The following is a 16,100-nucleotide window of genomic DNA, read 5'->3' on the forward strand; positions in this document are numbered from 1 at the left end:
TTTCTAAAAACGGGTCTGTTTTATTAACGTGATTCAGTCCCAAACACATTTCAAGCAAAAGCACCACTGAACAGCACCTGGTGCTGAGTTACACCACAGTAGAGGGGACGTCTCCACTTAAACCAGGACCTTGCTCTCCTAGACAGCCTCCCTGGACCACAGCCGCAGAAATGCAGCTCCTGTAAAATGACGTTTCAGAAAAAAAACCCAGTCGGCATGTTGCTTAAAAGAGGTGGCGAGATCAAACCAACGAGGAGAAATCGGTGGCGACAGGAAACTTGTCCAAACGCAGGGACCTGAGGCAAACCGTACCCCAACCTCATGCCCAAACTGAACCCAGGATACCCCACCCCCACCTGTTCCCAGGGTAAACTGTACCCCAAGTGGTAAAGCCACAGCTGACCTGGACAAGATTCTCTTGGCCACCTCCTTTCAACATACGAGGGTCTCCCAGCTCTGGTGCTTGAGCGGGAGTGATGGAGAGGGGAAGGGTCGCTGGGTGATGGACAAACCCCGGCACCCCTGAGGGGGAGGGCTGATGGATGGATGGGGTCTGCCTCAGCAGGACGGGGAGGGCAGTGAGGCTCTTGGAGATCCATTAGCAGGACAGGGGTCTCGGGATGACAGGAAGTTGGTGGCAGAGGCCGCTAGGGCCTCAAGGTAATGGGAGGCTGACGGGGACAGATTGGGGCCTCAGAGGGCCATCAGCAGGGCGAGGCGAGGTTGGCGGGTTCTCAGAGGGCCATCAGCAAGGTGATGGGACAATGGTCAGACCCCAGCGCCTTGGAGCGGATCTTGCTGTCGCACAGCTGGGGGAGCAGAGCCTGGGACAGCAGGAAGTAATCCAGCCGCCAGCCCACGTTCTTGGCCCGGCAGTTGCCCATGAAGGTCCAGAAGGTGTAGGCATAGGGAACGTCGGGGTTGAGGTGCCGGAAGGTGTCCACGAAGCCCTCGGACAGCAGGGTGCTGAAGCCGTCCCTCTCCTCCTGGGTGAAGCCAGCCGACTTCTTGTTGGTCTTGGGATTCTTCAGGTCGATCTCCTGGTGGGCGACGTTGAGGTCCCCGCAGACGATCAGTGGCTTCTTGCTCTCCAGCCCCTTGAGGTAGGCGAGGAAGTCCTTGTCCCACGACTTGCGATAATCCAACCGCACCAGCCCCCGGCCAGAGTTCGGTACGTAGACTGTGACCAGGAAGCACTTGCTGAACTCCGCGGTGATGACCCGGCCTTCCTCATCGTGCTCCTCGACTCCTAGCAACCGGGCAAAAAGGCACAAGGTGATTGGCTCCCAAGCACCATTACTAGGGCAAGGACTGGCTCCCAAGGACTATGACAACAATTGGGACTGGGTGCACAGAGTCGAAGTGAAGCCGGGACTAAACCCGCAGGCCCTGATTCAATTCCACTCCAGTCAAGTTTCTGCACATGCAAGACAGAGTGGGAGTGTGTGAGGGGGAGGTGGTGGGAAGGGGCGGGGGAAGGGACAGTGGGTGGGGAGGGAGTGAGGAGAGTGAATGAGAATGTGGACGTGTATTGAACAGCACATCGGCTGGATGTGTGTGCAGAGGAAAGGCAAATGTAGTTTAACATCCAGGGGTGAGTTCGCAAATAGGTTTCATAATTGGCTCAGTCGTAGCAAGTAGAGTTAGACTGAGTCCTGCATCTAGTGAAGTTGCACAGGGGTCAGTGCCGGGTCTTTTGTTGTCTATAATCCATATCAATGATTGGGGTGTGAACGTACAAGGTATGGTTAGTAGTGACAAAGACAAGAACATCTGGAGATGCTGGAAATCCAAATGCTGGAGCAACTCAGCAGGCCAGGCAACATCTGCGAAACACAGTGCAAGGTTGACGTTTTGGGACAAATCCTCTCACCAGGACCAGGAAAAGAAAGATGAGAAGTCAAGAGTAAGCAGATGGAGGTGAGGAAGAAGTACAAGGTGATGGGTGAAATTGGGAGAGAGGGAGGGGTGAGGTGGAGAGCTGGGAAGTCGACTGGTGAAAGAGATGAAGGGCTGGAGAAGGGGGGAACTGATTGGAGAGGCCAGAAACCCATGGAAGAAAGGGAAGAAAGAGGGTAATGGGCAGATAAGGAGATATGGCGAAAGGGAACGGGAATGAGGGAATTTTACCGGAAGTTCAAGAATTCGATATTCATGCTTTGGGTTGGAGGCCACTCAGATGGAATATAAAGTCAAACACGAGGAAATCTGCAGATGCTGGAAATTCAAGCCACATACACAAAATGCTGGTGGAACGCAGCAGGCCAGGCAGCACCTATAGGGAGAAGCGCTGTCAATGTTTCGGGCCGAGACCCTTCGACAGGACAGCGCTTCTCCCTACAGATCCTGCCTGACCTGCTGCGTTCCACCAGCATTTTGTGTGTGTTGCTGGAATATAAAGTGTTGCTCCTCTAACCTGACTGTGGCCTCATCACGGCAGTAGAGGAGGCCAAGGACTGACATGTCAGAATGGGAAGTGGAATTGTAATGGGGGCCACCGAGAGATCCTGCTTTTTTTGTAGGTGCTCGGTGACGCAGTCTCCCGATCAACACTGGGTCTCACCGATACAGAGGCGGCCACAGCTGGAGCAGTAGATGCAGTGGATACAGTAGATGACCCCAACAGACTCACAGAAGTGTTGTCTCACCTGGAAGGACTGTTTTGGGGCCCTGAGGGAGAAGCACCTGTTTCGCTTGCCAGGATAAGAACCAGGAGCGAAAGATGAGCTTGGTGGTGGGATCCCACTGGAGATGGCGGAAGTTACAGAGAATAGTGGGCTGGATGCGGAGGCTGGTGGGGTGATAGGTGAGGGCAAGAGGAACCCTATCCCTGGTGTGGATGGGGTGAGGGCAGCGTTGATGGTTTTACGCCTGCAGCCCCCTCCTTTTTGAGAATCGCAGGATCGCTATTGATTTGGGTCAGGAGACCCAGGAAATGAGAGAGAGAGACGTGCGGAATGTCTTGACCCCCCTGGCGATATAAAAGCTACGGGAAACGGCCATTGTCTCTTGGAGACGGACTTGTGTATTACAATACTGTGCTACGTGGAAGCCCTCAGGCAAAGTGGGCTGGTTGAGGGAGGGATTGCATCATCCCAACCTGATTGACATCTGAGACTCTATGAGTCAGGATAAAAGAGGGTCTGTGGGAACAGCCCCTCAGACGTACCAGAAGAAACACTAGCGATCCCGTAATAGCAGAAGTCGGTGGAAGGAGGCCACGTGCGTTCAGTTCCATTTGCCCCGGAACCGGTGGCTTTTAGCTAACAACGGGGAAACCAACTCCCAATGACTCTCGAAGGATTGACATCATAAAAGGACTGGGCAAGTTTTAACCCGTCTTTCTCTCAAACCAAAACGCTGCAGCTTGAACGAACTAACAGTGACTTTTATATTTCCATCGGACAATACATTATCCCCTAGACAACGATAGAGCTATTTCTTATTGATTATTATTATACCCGCGCTTTTAGATTTAGTATTGACGATGTATATTATCTGTATGTTTGCATTGATATTATTTTGTGTATTTTTATCAATAAATACTGTTAAAATAGTACCATCAGACTTCAACGGACCTCTCTATCTTTGCTGGTAAGTGACCCAGTTTCGGGGTACGTAACAATGGTGGAGGAAGGAAAGCCCCAGCTTTGGAGGAGGACATCTCATTAGTTCTGGAATGAAAAGCCTCATCCTGAAAGCAGATGTGGCAGAGATAAAGGAACTGAAAGAAGATGGCAGTTTTACAAGTGACAGGGAGGGAAGAATCATAGCTGTGAGAATCAGGGGGAAGGTCTGCTATTTGAACACTGGGGAAACTTTTGATGATTAGTACCCAGTTTACAGGTGACACTATAGTGTTACAGACAGTGAGCAGAAGGTTATGAAACCTGACAGGGGTATCTTTTCAGCAGGTTATGTGGTTGGTCGTATGATCAGCCGGTGCACATCACAAACACTGGTTATGCGACCACTGACACCAGACAATCTCTGAACAGTATTGATCATGGCTGGGGTCAGCCGTCTTGTGAAGACACTGCCCATAAGGCGGCCAAACCACTTCTGTAGAAACTTCTGCCAAGAACAATCATGGTTATGGAAAGGCCACGATCGCCCACGCCAAACAACAGGGCACACTGTGATGATGATGTCGACTGAGGATTGGCAAACGGTTTTCAATCCAGTGTGAGGTGTTGCATTTAGGGAGGTCAAGTCGGAGTAGGGCACTCACAGGGTGGACGGTGGGACCCTGGAGAACGTTAGGGAACTGAGGTGCCTCGAAGTGCAAATGCATCGCTCCCTGAAAGAGTGGTGAGGAAGGTATTTGTCACGCCAGCTTTCAGCACTCAGGACACTAAGAACATGACTTTGGATGCTATCTTGTGGTTGCACAAGAATTTGGTGAACCCACAATCATAGTGTTGTGTACAGCTTGGTCTTGCTACAGGGTAGATATTATTAAATAGTACAGAAAAGATTTACCAGGATGGTGTCTGGACTGAGTTACAAGGAGAGATTGTGCAGACCTGGATTTTATCCCTGGAATGTAGGAGATCGAGGGGAGACCTGAAAGGTCACGATGGGCACAGACAGGGTGAAAGCACAGATTCTTCTCCCCAAGAAGGGGATGCTAAAAACAGGGCAAAGGTTTAAGGTCAGAAGTGAGAGATTGGAAAGGGACATCAGGGCAGCTTTTCCACACAGAGGGTGGTGCACATTTGAACCGAACTGCCAAAAATAATGGTTGAGTCAGGCACATTGGTAACACTTGTAAACCTTCCAGATAGATCCATGGATAGGAGAGGTTTAGAGGGTCAGGGGCCAAGCATAGCCAGGTGAGAGTAGCTCGCACGTTGGCTGTCGTCAGTCAGGACATAAGAGTACAGGTGTACGAGATGTGGGTGAGGCCACACTGTCTTCAGTTTTGGTCGCCCCTGCTGCAGATAAGATGCTATGAAGATGGAGAGAGTGCAGAGGGAGTTTATGAGGATGTTGTCGGGGTCTGAGGGTCTGAGTTACAGGAGGAGGTGGGGTCTTTATTCCTCAGACTGATGGGTGACCTTGGAGAGGTGTATAAAGCCACAAGGGGCGCAGACAAGTCGCTTTCCCCCCACGGTTGGGGAATTGAGAACTAGAGGGCACAGGTTTACGGTGGGAGGGGAGAGATTTAACAGGAACCCGTCGGGCCACCTTTTCACCCAGAGTGCGGCCTGTATCTGGAACAAGCTAACAGTATTTCAAAGACGCGGGCAGGTACGTGGATAGGAAAGGCTAGAGGGACATGGGTCAAACGTGGGCAGAGGGGCCTGTTCCCATGCTGTGTCCTTCTCGTTGAGGGAATGGGCTTGCTGTGCTATAACCCCTGCACGTGGAGTGTCTTCCTCCCTGACCCACAGAACCCAGAAGCTGATTTACAGGGAGCTCCTCACCCATCTGATCTGAACTAGTCTCTGTGTCCTTTCACCTCTCTGAAGAGTCGTACAGATGCTTTGCCCTAGGCAACGTAGTGGCAAATCCCCTCTGCTCCTTCCCCTGGACAATCACCTCCTTTCTGTAGAACTGTACACGGCGTCCCATGAACGAAGGCTGGTCCCTGTACACCTTCACCCACCTCACTGCCTACCTGAAGAATGCCCATTTTGTGTTAAGCTACAGAATGGCAGTGATTAGCCAATCACGGGCAGCAATTGGTCGACCAGGTTAAAACAAAGATGGCGATTGGTCACCTAGGGTTATATAGCATGACATTGGTTGAATGGTGTTATAAAGAATGGCAGTGATTGGCCCATCGGGATGAAATAGCCTGGTAGTGATAAAGTTTAAGGGAATTGGGGGAATTTTCAGATTCCTGTAAATCATGGGTTAAGTACCGACTATGTCTGTGTATTTTGTGAATAACCGCAGCATGTTTGAATAATGTCTCATAGCTGCTTCTTTGGAGCAAGATAAGGGTTAAAGTTCACGCAGATCCACATAAGATGTCTCCTGATATTTCACACCTTTTGGGTTCGACAAAAGGCGGCACCTGATGGAAATTAGACAGGATGTTCCTTTCTTAATTGAAACATAAATTGGTGGATGTTCTTATATTTGGCTCCAATAAACCAGGTAGGACATTCCTTTCTTCAATTAAAGTGGCTGGAGTGTCTATCAAACTGATTGTTCTTTCGTATCAGTGGCCTTTTAAATTGTAGCAGTTCTGGAAGGTTGAACCACCAAAGGGATGAAAATGCTTCTCCCCTGATATCGGGACAAAGTTTAGTCACCAGCTGAGCTCAAAGAAATAAACCGGTGAAAAGATAAGTAACGATCTTTTGTGCTGTCGTTATTTGATCCGGCAAATTTACATTTATATTTGGTGCCATGACTCGGATCCCAACATAGGGAACGTCTCTTCGGGCCGAGTAAGTGACGGGGGCTTGAATCAAACACATTTGAGTGGCAGGACGCCCTGAGGTAGTTTACCCCCGGCTACTCGTGTCTGACCAAGCATTCTGTCTCTCACCCGCTGAGACCGGTACCTTGACGGGATCAGACGACCCGTTTGGATACAGGATTTAAAGTAAACAGCTGTCTCTTTTACGTAGCTGCGGCTGACAGGATACGGCCAGTTGAAATTTGAAAATGATACGAGACCGGCAGCCCGGTAAAATCCTCACTATGGTAGCAGAGATATGGCCGGTCGAAATTTAATGAGACAAGATCAGGGTAAAGGAGGAAAGGCCTCCAGAGTACGTGAGAGTTGTTTTTTTGCGAGTATTAACGGAAAATAGGCTAGCAGTTTTTGTGAGAATTAAAATCTGCGGGTGACAATGGGTATTCTGTATTGTTCTTAAGGAAAGAGTTGGGACTGGGGACCACGGTCAGGAGAGGTGTCCACCACTATCTGACGCATTTGACCGTATCAGCTGCGTCCTGATAATGTGGCCGGTTGAAATTGATTAGGGGGAAAGGCAGGCTGGCTAAATTTCTCACCCAGTGGCATAAACAGTGACTGTTTTTTGGCTCGTGCCCAGGCCCTTGTGTTGTGTATTTTGTGCCTATCAGCTGTTTGCCTCGTTGGGTTGTCTGTGTATTTGTGATTTTAGCTACTTGCTTTGCTTTGTGCAGCACTTTAGTCCACATGGCTTGTTTTTAAATATGCTTTATAAATACACTTAATTTGACTTGACAAGTAAAAATAACCGGTAATATAATGAGGGCAGAAAGGGACAGGCCCTTGATACAGCTGGAAAGGGAACTCCCCTTCAAAGTATGTGTAAGCAAATACCAGATAAGGACAAGGATCTTCAGATGTTAAGTGCTGCACCAACTAAGCGACTGGGAAATGATATGTGGCCCGGGGGGTGGAACTTAGGATATAACCTCTTGTGAACAGGCAGTAAATTTAATTTGGAAGAAGAATTGCACTAAAAAGTGGGAATTATTGATTAAAGAATGGGAAGATAAGAGCCGACCACCTCACCAGCCAGCTGGAGGAATAAAGGGATAGAGGTACGTATGGCAGATGGGACTCCCAAGGGTTGGGAGGCACTGAAGGTGAGTGGGTAGATAGGCAACGAAAGAGAGCAGGAAAGGCAGCATAAGCAGGCAAAGGCTGATATGGACAGACAGGAAGGATTAGAACGACAGTGGAAAACCCTGAGGCCTGATCAGGATCCCGTGCCCTTGTCTGGCATATCCACTCTTTTTGATGATTTGGAAGATACCGATAGGGATGAGGAGTGGGGATGTTACCCTAGGCTGCCACCACACCAAGCCCCTGAATGGTCGAATGTGGCACAGCAAGTGAAGATAATTCCCAGAAAGCAAACCCGGGGGGGGGGATCCTGGCCAGGAGATTCTGGCGAGGGGAAGTCTGAACTCTGTGATAAACTTGGAGGAATCCAACTGAGCCCCCAACAGCAGCACCCTATTAGGCAGTTGCCTAATCCCTGAGCAGGTGAGGGGGGCAACCAACCACCAACGATTGAAGTATATGTCCCCTGTAAACCCCAGGAGATGATAATGAATCAGGACTGTCAGGAGAAACCAGCCCAATTTGCTCAGTATGTTCGAAATACTATTCTGATGTCCAGGACCTGTTTGGACTATGCGGCATGATACTGTCACCTGAAGAGACAACAAAGTGGCAATATTGGCTAATGATGATTTTAATTACCCTAAGGGACCTGCCCCGTTTCGGGAGGCTCCCAGGCTAACACTTTTCTGTCCCTCTGCCGTACCTACGCTAAGCAAGTAGAACTGGGAATATGCTGGGTATGTTTTCTTTCATGTAGAAGCAACAATCTATTCTGAAAAGTTATCATGTAATGATAAAAAGGAGGGAACAATAAAATTTAAGGGAATTGGGGGAATTCTCAAATTCCTGTAAATAATGGGTTAAGTACTGACTATGTCTGTGTATTTTGTGAGTAACCACAGTGTGTTTGAATAATGTCTCACAGCTACTTCTTTGGAGCAAGATAAGGGTTAAAGTTCACAGAGATCCACATAAGATGTCTCCATATTTTTCACACCTTTTGGTTTTGACAAAAGGCGGTACCTGATGGAAATTAGACAGGACAATCCTTTCTTAATTAAAACATAAATTGGTGGATATTGTTATATTTGGCTCCAATAAACCAGGTAGGACATTCCTTTCTTCAATTAAAGTGACTGGAGTGTTTATCAAACTGATTGTTCTTTCGTCTCAATAGTCCATTGACTTGGCTGGAATGCTTATCAAACTGATTGTTCTTTTGTATCAGTGGCCTTATAAATTGTAACACTTCTGGAACAGTGAACTTGTTGAACCGCCGTAGGGATGAGAAAAATTGGGCTTGTCTACACTGGAATTTAGAAGGATGAGAGGGGATCTGATTGAAACATATAAGATTATTAAAGGATTGGACACGCTAGAGGCAGGAAACATGTTCCCGATGTTGGGGGAGTCCAGAACCAGAGGCCACAGTTTAAGAATAAGGGGTAGGCCATTTAGAACAGAGTTGAGGAAAAACCTTTTTCACCCAGAGAGTTGTGGATCTGTGGAATACACTGCCTCAGAAGGCAGTGGAGGCCAATTCTCTGGATGCTTTCAAGAAAGAGTTAGATAGAGCTGTTAAAGATAGTGGAATCAAGGGACATGGGGAGAAGGCAGGAACGGGGTACTGATTGTGGATGATCAGCCATGATCACAGTGAATGGTGGTGCTGGCTCGAAGGGCCGGATGGCCTTCTGTCTATTGTCTAGAACGCTTCTCCCCTTAACTCGGGACCAAGTTCAGTCACCGGCTGAGCTCGAAGAAATAAACCAGTGAAAAGATAAGTAACGATCTTTTGCGCTGTCGTTATTTGATCCGGTAAATTTACGCTTACAGTAGTGACTGGTCCATTGAGGTTATGTACAGATTGGACACTGCACATAAGTATGGACAGACACAAAGGCCCACGGGGGTTCAGACACCGGAGGGAGGCGGACGAAGGTTCATTGAGAGGCCATTGAGAGGGCAGCGGGATACTTACCGATTCCGAAGGTGACGTTGAGTGGTTTGGTCTTGCAGAGCATCGCCACACCACTGTAGCCGTCCTTGGTCTGGCAGGAGGCCCAGTACTGGTGGGGGTAGTCGGCCAGGTCCTTCACCTGCTCAGGCACCTGCTTCTCCGAGCACTTGGTTTCCTGGAGGCACAGGACATCCGGATTCTCGGAGCAGACCCACTGTGAGAGGTTGAAATGGGGACACTGAGAGCAGATCTGAGTGTGCATGATGCACCTCACTGTAAAACTTTGATGTTCACGCCATCTCGGGCACTGCCTTCCACTCCAGCCCTACACTGACACCAACCCTCCACAGTCGCAGCAGGTTTTGTCGTTGAAGTAGTAGAAAAGGCAAGCTGGGGGAGGTGCAGGTTGGCCAGCCTGATATCAGTAGTCGGGAAGTGGCCGAAGGGAATCCTTGGATAGACACGAGTCTGATTAGGAGTCAACGTAGTTTGGTGTGTGGGAAGTCGTGCTTGACGAACCTTATTCAGAAGGGGTGAGCAGACAGGGAGATGCGGGCAAAACTAAATGGACGCTGTCCAGTTGGACTTTAGCAAGGCCCGTGACCAGGTCCTGCACAGTGGGCTGGTCTGGAAGGCCAGGTCCCATGGAGTCCAGGGAGAGCGAGTTAAAGATGGATTCGGAAAAGGCTCGGAGGTAGGGCGGTGATTACAAGTTGATTCTTAGAACAGAGGTCGGTGATGAACGGTGTGCTGCAGTTGATGATGTTGGGACCCTCACTATCTCTTTCTTATGTCAATGATTTAGATACGAGTGGCTACGGTTTGATCAGTGATTTCGTCCTCCAAGAGGACCACAACCTTGTCGTAGGGTTTGGAGGCTTGCGTGCCTCAGTGTCCCGGAGACCTGTGTTGGCTGGAGTCAGGGACTTGTGGTTTGGCTCCTGGTAAGATCACCCACACCAAAAAGGTCGAAGGGTAGAGGTCGGACTAAGAGTGATCCAACAGTCAGCTCAGGGTTAACAGCCCCTGACGGGTCAAAGTAGTTACAGAAGCAGTAAAGAGGAATCCTTCTACATCTGTGAGTATTGGAGAATAAAATTGCATTGTTCGCTGTGTAACCAAAACTATGTAACCAGCCTTGTGTTTGTTATTTGCTAAGTATCCAATTTATTAGCCAGAATGAAATCTCTGTATTGTACCTGTACTATTGAACACATCAGTGCCTTAAGAATGTAGCTACCCTGAAGAAAATAACTAACAGTGAGAAACCAGCCTTATATTTACTATGTATCCAACTTTTTTCCAGAATGAAATCTCTGTATTGTCTCTGTACTATTGAACGTATCAATACCTTGAGAATGTAGCTAACAGTGAAAATAAGCATGTAGAGATGGTATGGGAACCAGTCAAAGCCAGGAAGGGGGACACGTGTTCCAGGGAGTAGACTAGAGCAAGTATGGGCTATGGAGTGGTGTGATGGTATGGGGACAAGTCAAGGTACTGGAACAGTTATATGCTAATGCGACTAAGATAAAAAATTACTATAAAGAATACTGTGAACTGGGGCTCGGCGGACAATTAGTGACACACTCATTAATTGTCTCAGCTTTTGTTTGCAAATAAAGGCTTAAACTTCTCGAAGAACCTTCTGCGTCTCCTGGTTATTTCAAGAAACCATGACATGAATAGGAGTACCGCAGTGATGGAGTACCTTCATTACTGCCCTCAGCCCTAGCAGCCTAATGGGCTGAAAGCAAGCAGACCGGTAACTTTGTGAAGGTGATCTCAGAGGGACTTTGATCAGTTGGGGAAGTGGGTTGAGGAATAGCAAATGGATTTCAGTACCATCGAGTAGGAGGTGATGCGTTTTGGAAAGTGTCCTCATACCACTAACAGTCGGGCACTAGACGCAGATGGACCTACGAATTCACAGTTCATTGAAAATGGTGCAAATGGCATTTAGCCTTCGTCAGTCCACGCACTGAGTACAGTGAATTCACCCGACCCCCCTACCTCCAAATATCTATTAAGATCCACGTTCACTGGACCTCCCCTACCTCAAGGCTGTTCTTCTTGACCCAGGCCCGCAGCCCGTCGACGTTCCAGGAGCAGATCCTCAGGTTGCTGGGCTGGCCGTCCTGGGTCAGTGATCGGTCCGGACTGTCTTCGAAGGTGCCGGTGCCATCAGTGGGGGCTGGGGCTGGGGCTGGGGCCGGGGCCTCGTCCTTGTTCTTGGTCTTGCCCGAACCTCGACCCTTCTTGGTAGGAGGTTCTGTGGAAGGTTCAGAGGTGTCAAGAGGGGAAAATAATAGGGGAGAGGGAGGTAGAGGAATGGAAAGGGAGGGGTGTGGGGAGGGAGGGAGAGAGATGGGGGTTTAAGTGGGGTAGGGGAGGGGGTGGGTGAGTGGGGAGAGGATAAGGAGGTGGGGGATTGTAAGTGGGACGGGTAGGGTGGGGGAATGTAAGTGGGACGGGTAGGGTGGGGGAATGTAAGTGGGGCGGAGATGGAAAGGGAGTAGGGGAGTGTAGGTGGTGCAGGGAGGGAGAGGGTAAGTGGGGTAGGAAGGGGGTGGGTAAGAGGTGTAGGATGGGGCGGGGGAGGGTAAGTGGGGTGATAAGGGGTGTAGGATGGGGAGGGGGAGTGTAAGTGGGCCAGGGAGGAAGAGGCGGAGACCTGGGTTACGGGGAGTGGGAAAGTCCGGGTACTGTTCCCCACCCACCTGTCTCCGCCTCCAGCCGCCGTTTTGGCATTGTGCAACTGCGGGTGGTTCCGAGGAACCGGAGCAGGAGACCGGAGATGCGGAACAGAACTGAAACGGGGCCACCGAGCGGAGACGGGGGTAAATCAGGTCCGGCCACGAGGTGCAGGCAGCTCGTCTCCCCAAACAGCGCCGCTCCTGGGACCCTCCGACATCCCCCTCTCCCGGTCCTCCGCCGACAGCGCTCCCCCTCTCCCGGTCCTCCGCCGACAGCGCTCCCCTTCTCCCGGTCCTCCGCCGACACTGCCCCGCTCCCCCGCGGTCCTCCACCGACACTGCCCCGCTCCCCCGCGGTCCTCCACCGACACTGCCCCGCTCCCCCGCGGTCCTCCACCGACGCTCCCCGCTCCCCCGCGGTCCTCCACCGACAACTGCTCCCCGGTATCGGAAGGTTTGGTCCGTGTCAGCCGGAAGTACGAGCGGCGGAAGCCAAGCTGCGGCGTGGTCGGCAAGTAACGGGGCGTCGGGCCGAGGGGACCGGGGGAGGGGTCGAAGGGGTTGGGAGAAAGAGCGGGGCGGAGCATGGTGGCGAATTACCCTGAATCGCTTCTGCCTGCTCAACCATGTGCTGGTCTGACAGATGGGGTAAAGCGTGAAGTAATTCCCTTCAAAGTAAGACTTAGCATCAAAGTACATACATGTCACCATAGATTCATTTTCCTGCGGCCATTCTCCGTATCCATGAAAGGCCGCCCAACAAGGGCGTTCAACCGGAGTGCAAGAAGACAACAAACTGTGCAAATACAAAAGGATTAATAATAATAAATAAATAAGCAATAAATATCGATGAAAAGTCCTTGAAAGTGAGTCCATTGTTTGTGGAAACATTTCAATGATGGGACTTGTGAAGTTACCCCCCCCCTTTGGTTCAGGAGCCTGATGGTTGAGGGGTAGTAACTGTTCCTGAAGCTGGTGTTCGGAGTCCTGAGGCTCCTGTACCTCCTTCCTGATGACAGCAGCAAGAAGAGAGCCTGATGTGGGTGGTAGGCGTCCCTGATGATGGATGCTGCCTTCCTGGGACAGCGTTTCACGTAGATGTGCTCAGTGGTGGGGAGTGCTCGTCCCAGGATGGGCCGGGCTATCAACTTGTTTCGTAGGATTTTCCGTTCAAGGGATTTGGTGTTTCCATGCCAGGCGGTGATGCGGCCAGTCAATATGCTCTTCGCCACAGAAGTTTTTCCGAAGTTTCACATGTCGTGCTGCATCTTCGCAAACCTCTGTGGAAGCTGAGGCGCTGCCGTGCTTTCTTCGTTATTAGACTTGCGTGCTGGGCCCAGGACAGGTCCCCTGACAAGGAATTTAAAGTTGCTGACCCTCTCCACCTCAGATCCCTCCGATGAGGACTGGCTGATGGACCCCTGGTTTGCTCCTCCTGAAGTCAGTAATCAGACTCTTGGCCTTGCTGACACTGAGTCTGAGGTTGTTGTTGTGGCTCCCCTCAGCCAGGTTTCCGGTCTTCCTCATACGTACTGATTCTTCACCACCTTTGACTCGGCCGATGACATTGGTCTGGTCAGCAAACTTCAAAACTTTGGAAGGCGGAGTTACTGGGAAGATTCTGAGCAGTGTGGAGGAACGGAGAGACAGCTTAGATCCCTCAAGGTTGTCCCGCAAGTTGATAGGGTGGCTAAGAAGGTTTGTGGTGTGTCGGCTTTCATTAAAGATTAGCTTTATTTGTCGTTTTGTGTCGATACCAACGCAGTCAAAGCATGTGCTGGGTACAGCCCGCAAGTCCCATCATGCTTCCAGCAGCATCATATAGCACACCTGCAACTTTCTAACCCTAACCCGCACGTCTTTGGGACGTGGGAGGAAACTGGAGTTCCCCAGAGGAAACCCCCACGTACAAACTCCTTTCGGACAGCGGTGTGAATTGAACCTGGGTTGTTGGAGCGGTAAAACATTGTGTTATGCCTAACCCTAGTCAGTGGGGCCGGGGGGGGGGGGTTGAGTCCAGGAGCTGCGAGGTAATGCTGCAGCTTTATAAAACTCCGGTTAGACCACACTTGGAATATTGTAAACGCAGGAGTGTCTGAAGATGCTGGAAATCCAGAGCAACACATTCAAAACGCTGGAGGGCATCAGCAGGTCGGGCAGCATCTGTGAGAATGAATGAACAGTCGACGTTTCGGGCCGAGACCCTTCTTCTTCTGGGATATTGTGCTCAGTTCTGGTCCTCTCGTTATAGAACATAGAATAGTACAGGCCCTTCGGCCCACAATGTTGTGCCGACCCTTAAACCCTGCCTCCCCATATACCCCCCACCTTAAATTCCTGTCTAGTAGTCTCTTAAACTTCACTAGTGTATCTGCCTCCACCACTGACTCAGGCAGTGCATTCCACACACCAACCACTCTCTGAGTAAAAAACCTTCCTCTAATATCCCCCTTGAACTTCCTTCCCCTTACTTTAAAGCCTTGTCGTCTTGTATTGAGCAGTGGTGCCCTGGGGAAGAGGCGCTGGCTGTCCACTCTGTCTATTCCTCTTAATATTATGGGAAGGGTATGGAAGATTTAGAGAGGGTGCAGAGGAGATTCACCCGGATGCTGCCTGGATTAGAGAGCGTGTCTTATGAGGAGAGGTTGAGTGAGCCAGGGCTATTTTTTCTGGAGTGAAGGAGGTGACTTTATAGAGGTATATAAGGTTATAAGAGGCATAGATAGAGTGCACAGCCAACACCTTTTCCTAGGGTTACAAAGGAGCACAATTTTACAGCGATTGGAGGGCAGTATAGGTGGGATGTCAGAGGTTGGCGCCCTTTCTAATGCCTCCGCATCTTCCCGTAATGGGCTGGCCAGAACTAAGTACGTCTGACGTGGCCCGACCAGAGCTTTATAAAGCAGCAACGTAATTTCCCCACTCAGCAATTCAGTGCTTCGACTAACAAAGGCATGTGTGCTGAATGCCACGCTTCTTTGCCACGCTCTGGACCTGCGCGGCCGCTTCAGAAAGCTATGGGCGCGGAGCCTGAGACCCCTGCATCAACAGCGTCCTGTGCATTCGGACTCCAAAAGTGCAGCACCTCACATTTAAAGTCATACAGAATAGAAACACAAAATGCTGGTGGAACACAGCAGGCCAGGCAGCATCTATAGTGAGAAGCCCTGTGGACATTTCGGGCCGAGACCCTATCCTTCTTACCCCATCCCTGACATATTTAGTTGTTTGCCTGTTCTCCATCTCCCTCTGGTGTTCCCCCCCACCTTTCTTTCTCCCGAGGCCTCCCGTGCGGTGTCTGGTGTTCCCACCTCACCTTTCTTTCTCCTTTCCCTTCTCCAGCTCTGTATCACTTTCGCCAATCACCTTTCCAGCTCTTAGCTTCATCCCACCCCCTCCGGTCTTCTCCTATCATTTTGCATTTCCCCCTCCCCCCACTACTTTCAAATCTCTTACTATCTTTTCTTTCAGTTAGTCCTGACGAAGGGTCTCGGCCCGAAACGTTGACAGCGCTTCTCACTATAGATGCTGCCTGGCCTGCTGTGTTCCACCAGCATTTTGTGTGTGGTGTTGTTTGAATTTCCAGCATCTGCTGATTTCCTCGTGTTTGCAGAATAGAAACAGGTGCTTTGGCTCAAAGTTCAAAGTAAATTTATTATTTAAGTACACTATGTGTACGTTACCAAATACTACCTTGAGATTAATTTTCTTGCTGGCATTTACAGGAAAAAAATTAAATACAGTAGAATTTTATTTAAAACTATGTAAGTAGGCAGAGGTTGACTAACAACTTACACACAAAATGAGAAAAGTGTACAAGTAAAAACAATACTGAGAACATGAGTTGGGGTCATCGGTACCGATTTCGTGGGCCAGTGAGCTTGTCGCCTCTGTCCATGTTTGGACCACAGTCCTCCAAACC

General features: G+C 50.0%; 2 protein-coding genes across 2 annotated transcripts in view; one reads left to right on the forward strand and one right to left on the reverse strand.

Moving 5' to 3' along the window:
- Positions 1 to 12,644, reverse strand: apex1 (APEX nuclease (multifunctional DNA repair enzyme) 1). The gene is made up of 4 exons (XM_059950810.1): positions 12,203 to 12,644; positions 11,540 to 11,754; positions 9,504 to 9,696; positions 1 to 1,249 (listed from the first exon to the last, which is right to left on the reverse strand). The coding sequence occupies exons 1-4, from the start codon at positions 12,231 to 12,233 to the stop codon at positions 735 to 737; spliced, it is 954 nt and encodes a 317-aa protein (XP_059806793.1). The 5' UTR covers positions 12,234 to 12,644; the 3' UTR covers positions 1 to 734.
- The window catches only part of osgep (O-sialoglycoprotein endopeptidase), a 23,282-nt gene continuing 19,723 nt past the window's right edge, over positions 12,542 to 16,100 (forward strand). Inside the window, exon 1 of the mRNA XM_059950809.1 lies at positions 12,542 to 12,693. The gene's annotated coding sequence lies outside the window, so the exon portion shown is untranslated. The remainder of the gene's footprint in view (positions 12,694 to 16,100) is intronic.

This window comes from Hypanus sabinus, chromosome 26 (assembly GCF_030144855.1).
Source record: "Hypanus sabinus isolate sHypSab1 chromosome 26, sHypSab1.hap1, whole genome shotgun sequence".
In the NCBI taxonomy this organism is placed as follows: domain Eukaryota; kingdom Metazoa; phylum Chordata; class Chondrichthyes; order Myliobatiformes; family Dasyatidae; genus Hypanus; species Hypanus sabinus.